Source organism: Neospora caninum, chromosome XII (assembly GCF_000208865.1).
Source record: "Neospora caninum Liverpool complete genome, chromosome XII".
NCBI lineage: Eukaryota > Apicomplexa > Conoidasida > Eucoccidiorida > Sarcocystidae > Neospora > Neospora caninum.
Genome location: NC_018398.1, coordinates 3974970 through 3986405, shown reverse-complemented (window position 1 = coordinate 3986405; position 11436 = coordinate 3974970). Strand labels below are relative to the sequence as shown.

At 56.2% G+C, this 11436-nt stretch overlaps 2 protein-coding genes across 2 annotated transcripts; one reads left to right on the top strand and one right to left on the bottom strand.

Annotated features, from left to right (window-relative positions):
- Nucleotides 1-733: 733 nt before the first annotated feature.
- On the bottom strand, nucleotides 734-3258 carry NCLIV_065280 (Proliferating cell nuclear antigen, related; the record flags this gene model as incomplete). Its single annotated transcript, XM_003886079.1, has 4 exons — nucleotides 734-1099; nucleotides 1532-1812; nucleotides 2346-2550; nucleotides 3145-3258. The coding sequence occupies 4 exons, from the start codon at nucleotides 3256-3258 to the stop codon at nucleotides 734-736; spliced, it is 966 nt and encodes a 321-aa protein (XP_003886128.1).
- Nucleotides 3259-5304: 2046 nt separating this feature from the next.
- Nucleotides 5305-9196, top strand: NCLIV_065270 (hypothetical protein; the record flags this gene model as incomplete). The annotated part of the gene is made up of 6 exons (XM_003886078.1): nucleotides 5305-6036; nucleotides 6446-6583; nucleotides 7285-7473; nucleotides 7854-7969; nucleotides 8185-8319; nucleotides 8872-9196. The coding sequence occupies 6 exons, from the start codon at nucleotides 5305-5307 to the stop codon at nucleotides 9194-9196; spliced, it is 1635 nt and encodes a 544-aa protein (XP_003886127.1).
- Nucleotides 9197-11436: the final 2240 nt, after the last annotated feature.

Here is an 11436-nt window from a genome sequence, read left to right as displayed (position 1 = left end):
GAACTTCAGGCGAGGCGGTGCCTGCTTTGGAAGTTCCCACGTTTTAGTTTTGTAACAGATAAGAAGTCTGCATTGGTTTACTCAGCTGATCATGAGGGGTTTAGAGTTGCCCCCCCCCCTCAAAAAACGCCTCTCCCCAGTGAGGGGAGAGACGCGAGCAGCAACCAGAGGAGACAAGCGCAACGGGCCCAGGGCGGCATGCGCGAAGACACCGACACTCGCCGCCACCCGGGGAAGCACCACAGCCAAGCTCGAGGCAAACAGATCATCTCGAACACACACCACCAGCGGTGACTCGCCAGACCTTGCCGTATACCTCTCTCTAGAAGCACTCCCTGAATGCCCACCTTTCCCTTCTAAAAAGAACCGACAACGCTTTCTTTCCCTGCCCTCGCTTCAGTCACCGGGTCGTCAGAAAAACACTCGCACCGTTTAATGCCACCATCTACGCAGCCGCCAGACACAACCCTGGGCATAACTACAGATATGAATACACACTCAAAGATACGCAAGCACATGTGTCGGCACGCCCTTAACTACATCATTTCCCCTTTCAACGCCGTTCCCCCTCAATTGTCCCGTACATGTTTTCCAGCACCACATCGGCGGCTCCTCGCTCAGAGGGGAAATCACAATTAAGTACATATACAGGTAGTTGTACTTTGGATTTTGCCACAAGCGCCCCTTGTCTCGGATCCTCGGAGCTTCGCCACCCAGTCTTCGTCCGCACGGCTCAGTCGTCCATCATGGAATCTTCCATGCCGCGGGCGTCTCCGTTGCCTCCGTCATCCTCGCCCCCGATGGCGTCGTCGTCCATCTTGGGGGCCAGGAAGAATTTCACGTGGCCAATGCACGAACGCGGCTGCTGCGTCTGTCTCCTGCCTTCGCGGGCGCGTCCCTCGTCGCCCTGGGACTCATCACCAGCTCGGTCGCCCCCGGCGCTTGCGGCGGCCCCCGCGGCAGGTTCCAGGATGTCGAAGCGAACCTCGATCGGGTTCTGGTCCGTCAGCGAGAGAGTCACCGAGCTGCTGAGCGAGGCAGCCTTTGCGAAGTAGTTCAGATACTTCACTGCATACGTCTGACAGACCGGGGAGTTCACCTGAGACAAGGCAGAACGAGAAACACGCGGAGCGATTGAGGGCCCGATCGACAGAACGAAGAGACAACCCGAGAGCGGCGGGCGCGCGAAGCGGGGACCGAAGGAGCCCAACCTTTCGCTGACCACCCGAGAGAGACACGGCCAGACTCGAGGACGTGCGACACACCGAGACGTCAGACGCGCAGAGAAAACGGAAACGGGCTTGTTTGTGTGCAGAAATATCCGACACAGAGAAACATGTCGAAGGAACCACGCCCGCTTCACCAAGGGTGAACCGTACAAATAGCATAGGGACAGATCGTGGCGAAACGAAAAAGGCGCGGGGAGGACACAGCTGTGTGTGAAGACAGACTGCCATCAGAGGGGCAAAACCGCGAGAACCACTAGGAAGGGGCCTTGGCGTCTCTGTGCGAGAATCGTGTTTTCGCGAACCTGAATTTCGACGCCGCTGTCGTCGCCATTTGCGAACGGCTTGGGTTTGAGTAGCACCTCGCCAACTCCGAGATCGCCTTGTGTCACAAACTTGACTCCCAATTTGTCCACCTCAACCCTCACGCTGTCGGAAAACTCGCCCATGATGCGCACGACGTTCGCGAACTCCCGAGCAGACATCTTCACAGTGACATCGTGAGCGGTTTCATCTTCCGGAACGCGAAGGGCGTCTTGGTCGATCGCCATCAGGCGCAAGCTGAAGCTCGAAAGCTTTTCGTCAGCTGCATGCCGCAGACAGGAGGACGCCGAAGAAGTGACCCCGAAGGACGGTCAGAGTGCGGACAAAAACTCCCACCAACACAAAGAAAACGGGAGAGAAAAGGACACAGGAGCGCCCACGCGAGACGGCGGCTGAATGAGATTCCGTATTCCGATGTGTCTGGCACCTTCCCCACATGCATGCATGCGCAACGTCTAGCTAACAACGGCCTGCATGGCTCGCCGTCCTCGCCGGATATCCGCCGAAGTTCACACTCGACCAAACTCCGTCTATACATACGACGCTAGCTACTTTGGATATCCCGCTTTCTGTAAAGTGCGGATCCATCGTTACGCGCAACTGCACGCAGCGGCGTGTTCACTGTCAAATCCGGTCTCCATTCAAGCGTCTGCCGCCTTGGCGGTGCGACATGTCGCCACACAGATTGCAAATGCCTCACTCTCGACATGGCTGCCTTTTGTTTATCACTTCCCCTGTACCTGGACGTCACGAGACAAGGTCGGGGGGATGCCGACTGCCGGCGAGCACACCCACCTTCGTTCTCGAAGACAAACGTGACGGTGTCCGAATCTTCCTCGTTTTGGATGCTGCACGAATCGGCGTTGCTGCAGAGCTTGAAGACCTTGCACACACTCGCCAGGTTGAGGCCGAGCGACCGCTCGCGGTCACAGCGGAAGTGGACGAAACCAACATCGTCGAGCTTTAGAGCCACCAGCGCCACGTGGGAGGAATCCATCGCCTGCACATCACAACAGTTGGCCCACAACTTCACACACCATGAACTACTGACCACAAAAGCCTAAGCATTGACACGTAACTTTATAGATGGCGATGTACGGATGCGTACGCATACGTATACAGCAATGCCTCTGTGCACACATGTGTATCCACTAGGCACTGTAATGTCTCGGGATTAAAAGAGGCACACGCATGCAAATGTGCAATATGTGCGTCACTTAGCCTTTATCCATACATATATCTACTTCTGTAGAGGCACAGGTATTAGAACTGGCCAAATGGCGAGTAGACGAGACGACCTCTGGAGACACGAGCTTCCCAGGCAGTTACCATTCTTCCCCACGCCCGAGGGAAAACGGCCCTGCTGCAGGCTTCACCTTGTGAAACACCAGATGCCCTGAATGTGACAGGAAACAATGAAGAGGGTGTTGATAGTTCTCTTGATGCATACACCCGGCAGTGACTGGATCGAGCATTTTCTCGGTTCCACACAATTCCCGCGTGTGCATCGCCGGTACCGACTTTCCAGGCGAGACAACGGAGAGAAATTAGCATAGTTCCAGCTCTGCAGTGAAGATGGGACGCTGGTGCTCACCTGAAGGCGGAGGCCGGTGTCATCGCAGTCCAAGTTGACGTCGCTGACCATGTCTTTGATGGACTCAAAGAGCCGGCGCAGGACGCTGGCGTGCTGCAGCTTGGCCTCCAACATCTTGGCGAGCACACGGGTAAAAGAGTTGGGGTAGAGTGAACTGGAGGAGCACTCGCTGCCGAATAAATGGTTAAAGTGCACGGCAACTGCGCGAATCAGTGGGTGTGCGCGCAGAAGGATGTGATTCCTAAGGCAAAAACGAAGGGACGGCAGACAGAGGGGCAAGCAGCGGATCACGACGATCGAAACGAGCAGAACCGGGCTTTGCGCCCAAGGAGCGACAGACAGCGAGAGGAGCGGAAAACCACAGGGTACGGATGTTCCCTCTTTCCCGAGACAGAGCAAGGGAACGGACGAGACAGCCAGGAGAAAGCAAGACAACAACAAAAGTGGAACACTACAGGCGCGAGGAACTGAAAGAGGAGGGTGGGCGGGAGTTGTGTGCGGGTCCCCCTCTTTTCTCACGCGCAACGGATCTTCAGGTGTACTTACAGTCGAGCTTGGTGTGCTGCTCTGCGCACGAGAAACCCACTTGACGCCGACACAAAATCCCAAGTCCGAAAGCCAGAAACTGCTGTTGCGATGAGTGTGCGTGAATGTGCCTTGGCAGTGCTGGAGTCTCCAAAATCGAATCCAGAAAGAAGAGACCTCGGGTCGACGCGAGTGCTTTGTCGCCACCCACCGGAAACCACAACCACGCATGGGCGTCCACCCCCTCCTACCACGCGATGCACAGCGCGCATGGCCCAAGAGGGCTTCTTTGCCACAATGCTGCTTTTCGTGTCCCGCCATATGCTGGGCGACTGTAGTCTGTGGCTGTCACCTTCTCACGGCGAGTCGCGTTTTACCAGGAGTTCTTCAGGGAAAATCAACTGTTCGGCTCGGAATCCGTCAGGAGCCAGCTTGCAGTTACCAGATTTGACGGAGCAAATAAATGGGTGGCGGAAATTGGCTCTGGCGGGAGACGGACAAACACGCGTTTCTGACTTTTAGAGAGACCCTGGCAAAGGCTGTTTGGACCGATTTTAGGCACAGGGGTAGTGGGTCTGGCGGCTCCGAGCCCTCGCTGAGGCGATCGCGAGAACGCGCGATGGGACAGGAGTTCGTTACATGCCCCAGAAAAAATTGCGAAACGGCAGCAGTTGACGCTGGGCGGCCTTCAGCTTCTTACAAAGTCCGATCTCGCGACTCACGCCGACTTATTCTCATCACCCTTTCTGGAATTTTATGTTTCCTGCCTCATAAAAGAATGGGGAACTGCAAAACAACGTCGACACTGCGACAGTAGCCCAGAGGCTACACTCGCCCCACACAAGTATATTCTCTAGCTGTTCGTCTGCCCGAACTCTCGTTTTCCTCACTTGTTTTGTCATTGCGCGTGCTTTTTTCTGTTTCCGTCGGTTGCATTCGGTTTCATCGTCTTGTTTTGTTTCCAAATTCTTCGAATCGGTTGCGGAGGTTTCCGCTCGCCGTCCTGGCGTGGCATTCTGCGGCCAACGTCAAGAATTGTTTGCTAGGTCTGGCGCTTGGACGACGAGTATCCGTTTTCTTCGCCTTCTGTCCCTTCATTTTCTCTCGAGGTTACCGCTTGTCTCTTTCACGACTCCGGTGAACGCCCAGCGTCGTCCTTGCCAATCCCTCGTTTACCGTTCCGGTCTGGGGCCGCCCCCCGTTCGATTCCCGTGTCGACCGTGGAAGTAAAAAGTCCTGCTCCGGGCGACTCTCTTGCCTCTTCTCCCGAATACCCCTCGTTTGTCTTTTCCTTTCTTTCCAGTTGCCGGTTTTTGCTGTACACAGGTTCTCTGGATCGTAGGCCGGCCGGCGCGCTCCCCCGCCCCCCCCCCGCCCGTGTCGCGCTGTTCGGAGAAATTCCGGCTGCCTCTGTCCCATCGCCAGCACACTGTTTTGACTTGTCCTTGTTTTCCCGTCGCTTCCTATCCGTTTTCCGTTTTGCCTGCGCCGTTTCATCGGGCACGAGCGGTGTCCTCGGTTTCTGCTCGAGGCGTCTTTCGCTCCGTTGCCGCACTCGGGTGTCTTTCGCTCCGTTGCCGCCCTCGGGTGTCTTTCGGCGATCATGACTTGTGAAGTTTAGTCTCTCTGAGCAAGATGGCGGTGAACGAGATTTTCCTTCTCTTTGAGTCGGCGCCCGGCCTGCTCTTGGCCCGCGTCAAAGGATGGGACCAGATAGCCCAGGACACGGACGCAGTCCAGGAGGCGTGCCTCGACTTTGGCCGCTTCAAACAAGTGGTCGAAGCGATCGCCTTCCACCCTTTCTCAGATGCAGAAGAAGCGATGGAAGTCCAACTCGCCATCACGAATGGGACGAGCTGCGCGTCGCTGGTGAACTTTTTGAACTTTAACCTTCCGTCGTCTCTGAAGAAGAAGAAAGGCGCCGACACAGTCGACGGCTCGGCGGCCCGAGCAAAGAGCCAGGCGGCGGTGGGCGTGTGTGACCCCGCTCTGGGGAAGAGTTTGGCGGACGCCGGATTCCAAATTGTGTTCAACTCCAACATTCAGGAGTTGCACAGAGGCTGCCGCCAGCACATGAAGAAGCTCGCGAAACAGCTGGGCGAGCTCCCGATAGAAAAGTTCCAAGTCGGTCTCGGGCACAGCTACAGCCGGTCGAAGATGCAGGAGGACCCGAGGAAACAGGACAAACCCATCATGCAGTCGATTGCTCTGCTCGACAGCCTGGACAAAAACATCAACGCGTTCGCGATGAAGCTCAAGGAATGGTACGGATGGCACTTCCCCGAACTCGTCAAGATTGTCGGCGACGCTGAGGCGTACTGCCGCGTCCTCAAGGTGGTCCAGATGAAGGAACAGTTCGACGCGCAGGTGAGGAGAACTCGACTGGAACGCGAGAGAGAGAACCCGCGCAGAAGGCAGAGAAGGTGCCGCCACGTAAAGCCGAGAGCCCGCGGCGGCAGGGATTCTTGTCTCGAACGATGCTTCTCACACGTGCCGCGCACAGAACAATAAAGTGTTGCTCTGACTGTACCTACGTCCATGTATATATATATATATATATACGTATATGTATATGTGTATGTGTATGCATGTATGTATGTAATCCCGGACATGCGTGTGTATGCGCTTTTCGTTTTTCCTGGACGTCGTGTCCTCGCCATGGCGCCACCATGCTCACCAACAGAGCTAGACGCGCCAGAGTCCGACATATCTCGACTCTGGACTTCTCTTCCGTTTTCTCACGACCCTCTTTCCGTGTCTCGGTGTCGTTCTCCAGGCGCAAGGCGAGGAGTTGCTCGAGGCGTGCGGAGGGAGCGAGGAAATCCGCGACGAGGTCGTTGCGGCAACCAAGCACTCGATGGGCCAGGAGATCGGAGAAGCGGATTTCGTCAACATCATCCGGTTTGCTGACCAGGTGGGCTTTTTTAGTCGAAGGGGCGTGCCTGCTCCGGGCACGCGAGAGCGAGCCGACAGACGTGTCGACGGCCTCAACGTTCTTCGGGAGGTCTCCTCGCCTGCCAAATGAAGCCCCGTGTAAAGCGAAAGTCGCGTACACTCCCCTGCGAAGTTCTGACCAAACAGTTAAATCCCCCCATTAGCCCCCACTTTGAAAGCGCTAGAGGCCGGAGAGTGTGTGTCTTTGGTTGGGAGTGCATGGGAAGTGCGCGTTGCGTTCCAGGCGGCGGTCGCCACACCAAGTGTGCTCGTGTCGAAAGCGATGGACCGTACGCCTCTTGGCCTGCTGGGTAGAAGGCTCAGGTCTGTTCTCCTTTGGCTGTTGCTGCCGTCGCGTGTGGGTGCGGACGACATCGAACCACACGCTTGACGTCGGTGAGCTTCGCGCTCGCGTGTATCACCTTCCCTGTGTTCCGTTCGAGTCCACTCTCGCGTGTTCGGCTCTGGCGTTTCGAATGCTGCACGTGTCCCGCTTCCGTTCCCTCCGTTTCGATCTCTCTCTTTTGCTCGCTATGTTGCCGCCTCACTCCCGCTGCCGTTTCTGCGCTCCCCGTCGTTTCCAGGCCTTCTCTCTCTGCTTCTGTTTCATCGCGCCCTCCGGTTTCTGCATCACCTGTTGCAACAAAAGTGTGTGTGGATGTTTGCGTGTCCTCTCTCCAGGTGCTACGTCTCTGTGAACAGCGACGAAACCTCCAGGACTACCTCTCCACGAAGATGGATTTCGTTTCGCCCAACCTCAAGGCGGTGGTGGGCGAGGTTCTCGCTGCGCGCCTCATCTCACATGCAGGTGCCCTCGTCAACCTGGCCAAGTACCCCGCCTCCACCATCCAAATCCTCGGAGCTGAAAAGGTAGGCATTCTGAGCCAGAAAATCCACTTGCGGCAGAGAGAGACGCAGCTTCTGCATCTCGCTTCAGTGTGACCGCTGCGGCCCGCACACACACACACACACACACACACACAAGGGCTGGCTACGTGGTGCACGAGGAACTTGCCGACCGACTACCCGTAGATCTGTAATCATGTGGATGCGATTGCACCACCCGGACTATGTGTGCATCGATTCTGTATCTGTATATGCCGGCGTTTTGGACTTGTATCCTTGTTGATGAAGGCAGATGTGTGTATGGGCGTAGCGCGATACAGGGCTGCCTGGGCGGAGAACAGGAAGCGTCTCGATGCTCCGCTTCTCCAGTCGGGCGTCCTCGACCGATCTGTTCTTTTTTTTAGGCGCTCTTCCGAGCCCTCAAGTCGAAGAACGGACGGACCCCGAAGTACGGACTCCTCTTTCACTCCTCCTTTATCGGTCGAGTTCAGAAGCAACAGCATCGCGGCCGCATGAGCAGGTACGGAGCAAGAAGGGCTTCCTGCGCGTCTCCGATCCACGGAGGTGGAGACGGGTTGTGGGAAGTTGTTGCGTTGCGTCACAGTGCGAGAGCGCCCTCCCTTTGAGAGTTGCGAGAGACAGAGATCTCGCAGGGACGCGGGATCGAAAGGTCTCAACGCGGGAGAGGAGCAGACTGCCTCTTTGTCGCTGTGACTCATATCTTTCCTTGTGCAGATACCTGGCCTCCAAATGCGCCCTGGCGGCTCGTATCGACGCCTTCGCCGACGAGGAAAGTCCAGAATCTGCCGACGGCGTGCGGTCGAACGTCTACGGCGTCAAACTGAGAGAACAGCTGGAGGAGAGACTCAAGTAAGACAGGAGACCCTAAAGTCCGGGAAACATGCAAATAGGGATACCGAAAGGTGTTCGTATGTAACCGTGTTCCCATATATATATATATATATATATATATATATATATATTATTCGCGGATGTGTAATCGTCACGTGGGCATGTATTTGTAGAGATCTGTTGTGCATGCGTATTTGCCTGTTGGGTGCCTCTGGTAGAGCAAAGGGTAGGCGGGGTATTAGGGGATAGGGCGTATCGCGAGGAAGGCCCTGTCGAGGCGATTTTCTCATATGAGAGGAGACACCCCACACAGGGGGGTGGCGGCGAAGCACGCTCGACGGGGGAGGCTCGCGAGGAGGACGGATGCAGCCTCCTGCAGTCAAAGCGGAGTTTCGATTCGCCGGTTTCCTTTCGTGTGACGGCCTCGGAGAAGAAATGGCCGACAGAGCGGAGGCGAAAGGCGGAAAGGGATGCATCTGCCGATCGGTGGTTGCTTTCTTCCTGAATCGGGAGATGAGATTTGTAGAAGACGAGAGATGTTGCGTTGTCCGTGGACGTGCGTTCGCTCAGATACCTCGCGGACGGCATTGTGCCGCGGAAGAACCTCGACGTCATGCGAGAAGCGGCCTCGGAGCTCCAGACCCAGGCGACTGCAGCGGCGGCGGAGAAGAAGAAAAAGAAGAAGAGGAAGCACGAGGAGAAGGAGGAGACCAATCCGATGATGGACGTTGAGCAAGAGAGCGGAGAGAAGAAGAAAAAGAAGAAGAAGAAGCACGCCAAGCCTGCAGAGGACGGCGAAGACGTGGACGGCGAGGAAGCGGCGGCGCCTGCCGAAAACATGGGCACAGAGAAGAAGAAGAAAAAGAAGAAGGCGCATGTTGACGCTGAGCTTTAGAGACGAGACCGAGGCTTTGTGACGTGTTGCGGGCAGCGTCGCAGGCAGACGCGCACTGGGAACTGGAAAACGCCAAGGCAGCGAAGACAGCGCTTGCGGCGAAAGAATGATGTGGACCACGTTCGGTCAAACGTGAGTTTGAGATGAGGGCGGCGACGCGCGCGGGGAAGAACAAGACACACAGGAGCGGGGACGTGCTGCTCTCTGTGGGTCATGGACAGGGCAAGAAATTCTGTTTCATCTCCCGGGACGGAGGCGAGGGGAGAAGGCCTGCAGTTTCCCTCGTCGTCAGGGACAGATTGTCGCCTCAGAGAGGCACCAGGAAAGCGAAAGCGAAGGGGAGCGGTGAGAATGTTTCCGTTTATTCGGTCGGGTTTCTGCGTCCTAAGCACGCCCGAAGGACTCCAGCTGTACGTAGATGAATCCCCTGGAGAGTAGAGAAGTAGTAGACCACCGAGTAGGAATGGAGCGGAACGGTGTGGGAAGTTAAGTAGACGGACAGTCAAACTTTGTTCGGCCGAGAAACCGCTGCAGACGTGTGTTTCGCTGTGAAAGCATGAACTGCTAGGTAGTGCGGTGTCGCGGTTGCGGAGTCTTGGCGAGGATGAAACTTCTGGAGGGACAGACCGTGGATGCGACGGCTCTCTCGTTTCTCCGTGCTTTGCCGTCGTGGCGCATCGTATTTCGTAATGAGAATTTCCTTAGTGAGCAGACTTTTGACCTCGCCGCCTCAACTGCGGCGCTGCATCTCTCAGCTGTCGTTGCGATTCCTCGGGGTCCCTTCGGTTCGCGAGAAGACGAGAGATAGCTCAAAGAAAGGCGGGCGGATGCAGGTGACGCCGGCGGCTCCCTTTTCGTTAGGCTCCGAACGGTGCACCAACTGTAGCGACACCAGCAGAAGTCAGGCGTTTCGCATCGCAGAGAAGGAAGCGTCGCTGACCTTCGAGGGCCCCGTTTGACAAAGAAAAGCGATTCGCACCTCCCGGAAGCGCGGCACTTACAAGGGGAAGAGGGCCGAAGCAGAGAGCAGTCTTACCAGACGGGGGGTGTATCGACAGTGGAGGGTAGGACGCGAAAACGAGGTTTGAAGCGAGTAACACTTAGAAAGGAGATGGTTCGCAGATACAGGAGTGTGGTCACCACCCATCCAGAAAGCAGCGGCCTCTCCCTGGACAAAAAAGGTGGACGCGTGCAGCAGAGACGCAGAGGGTTTGGGGCCGAACCTCGGCCTCAGTGAGAAAGGAATTCGTAGATCTTGTCTCTGTACAAGTGATCTGCGGTCCAGAACTGTATCACTCAAATCGAATAACAACAGAGACATTCGAGTACCTAGTTTATTCTGAGTGGCAGCGTCGGCGAGAATGAATGGCCAGGAGGCGGCTGAGGACAATCCAGGCCGTTTCCACTGCAAAAGCCGAGACGATTTCAGAGAAGGAAACGAGCAGCGAAAGCTGCTATAGGATACACCCTACCTCAGCGGAGACAGGAGAAAGGCAGTCCCAGCCGGCAAACACAAGAAGGGGCGGAGCCAAAAAAAAGAGCCTCGGCGGGTGAAACGCACGGGGCTGTCGCGTATGTGTGGGGCTATTTCCCGGGAAGGCGTTTGCGCCTCAGGTGCAAAGAGAAAGAAGAAAGCAGCAAACTGCACGCTATCAATGTGCCGAGTCCTCCGCATCCTTTCGGCAGGCGGAGGGGTCCTCAGTGAAAGTGTGGGGACATATATGTTCGCCTGTCGAGTTGCGTACGTCTGAAGGAGAGAAGGTGCGCTGTCTGCGACATACTGCTTGCACAGATCCGAGCTCGTTTGTCCTGCAGCTCTCTGGCAGGCACGTGGAGAGCGAACGGCAGTCTGTTCTTAAGTCGAGAGAGACTGAAGCGGCTTTTTCGGCTCCGCCCAGCACTCCAGAACCTGTCCAGGATCGTCTCTAGAGGCGCATTCATTCCATGAATGGAGTCAGAGCCAGACTCTTTTCTTCGGTATTGAAGTGTCCCGGTCTAGTCGCCCTTAACCCGATGCACGCATTCTAAGCCGTCGCTTCTTCTCCCTCTGCAGCTCTGCCGATGCAGAGTCCGTTTTGCGTGCGGTCTCCGTCGGGCCTCCGTACGTCGTCTGTCACCCGCCGTTCTCTCTCTCTCTCTGCCGTAGAGCCTTTTGGTACGAGACTCCCATCCTCTTATTGACTGCGTGGCCTTATGGACCTCCTCTTCCATCTCTCCCCTTTTTTCCTTCCTCTCTTCCT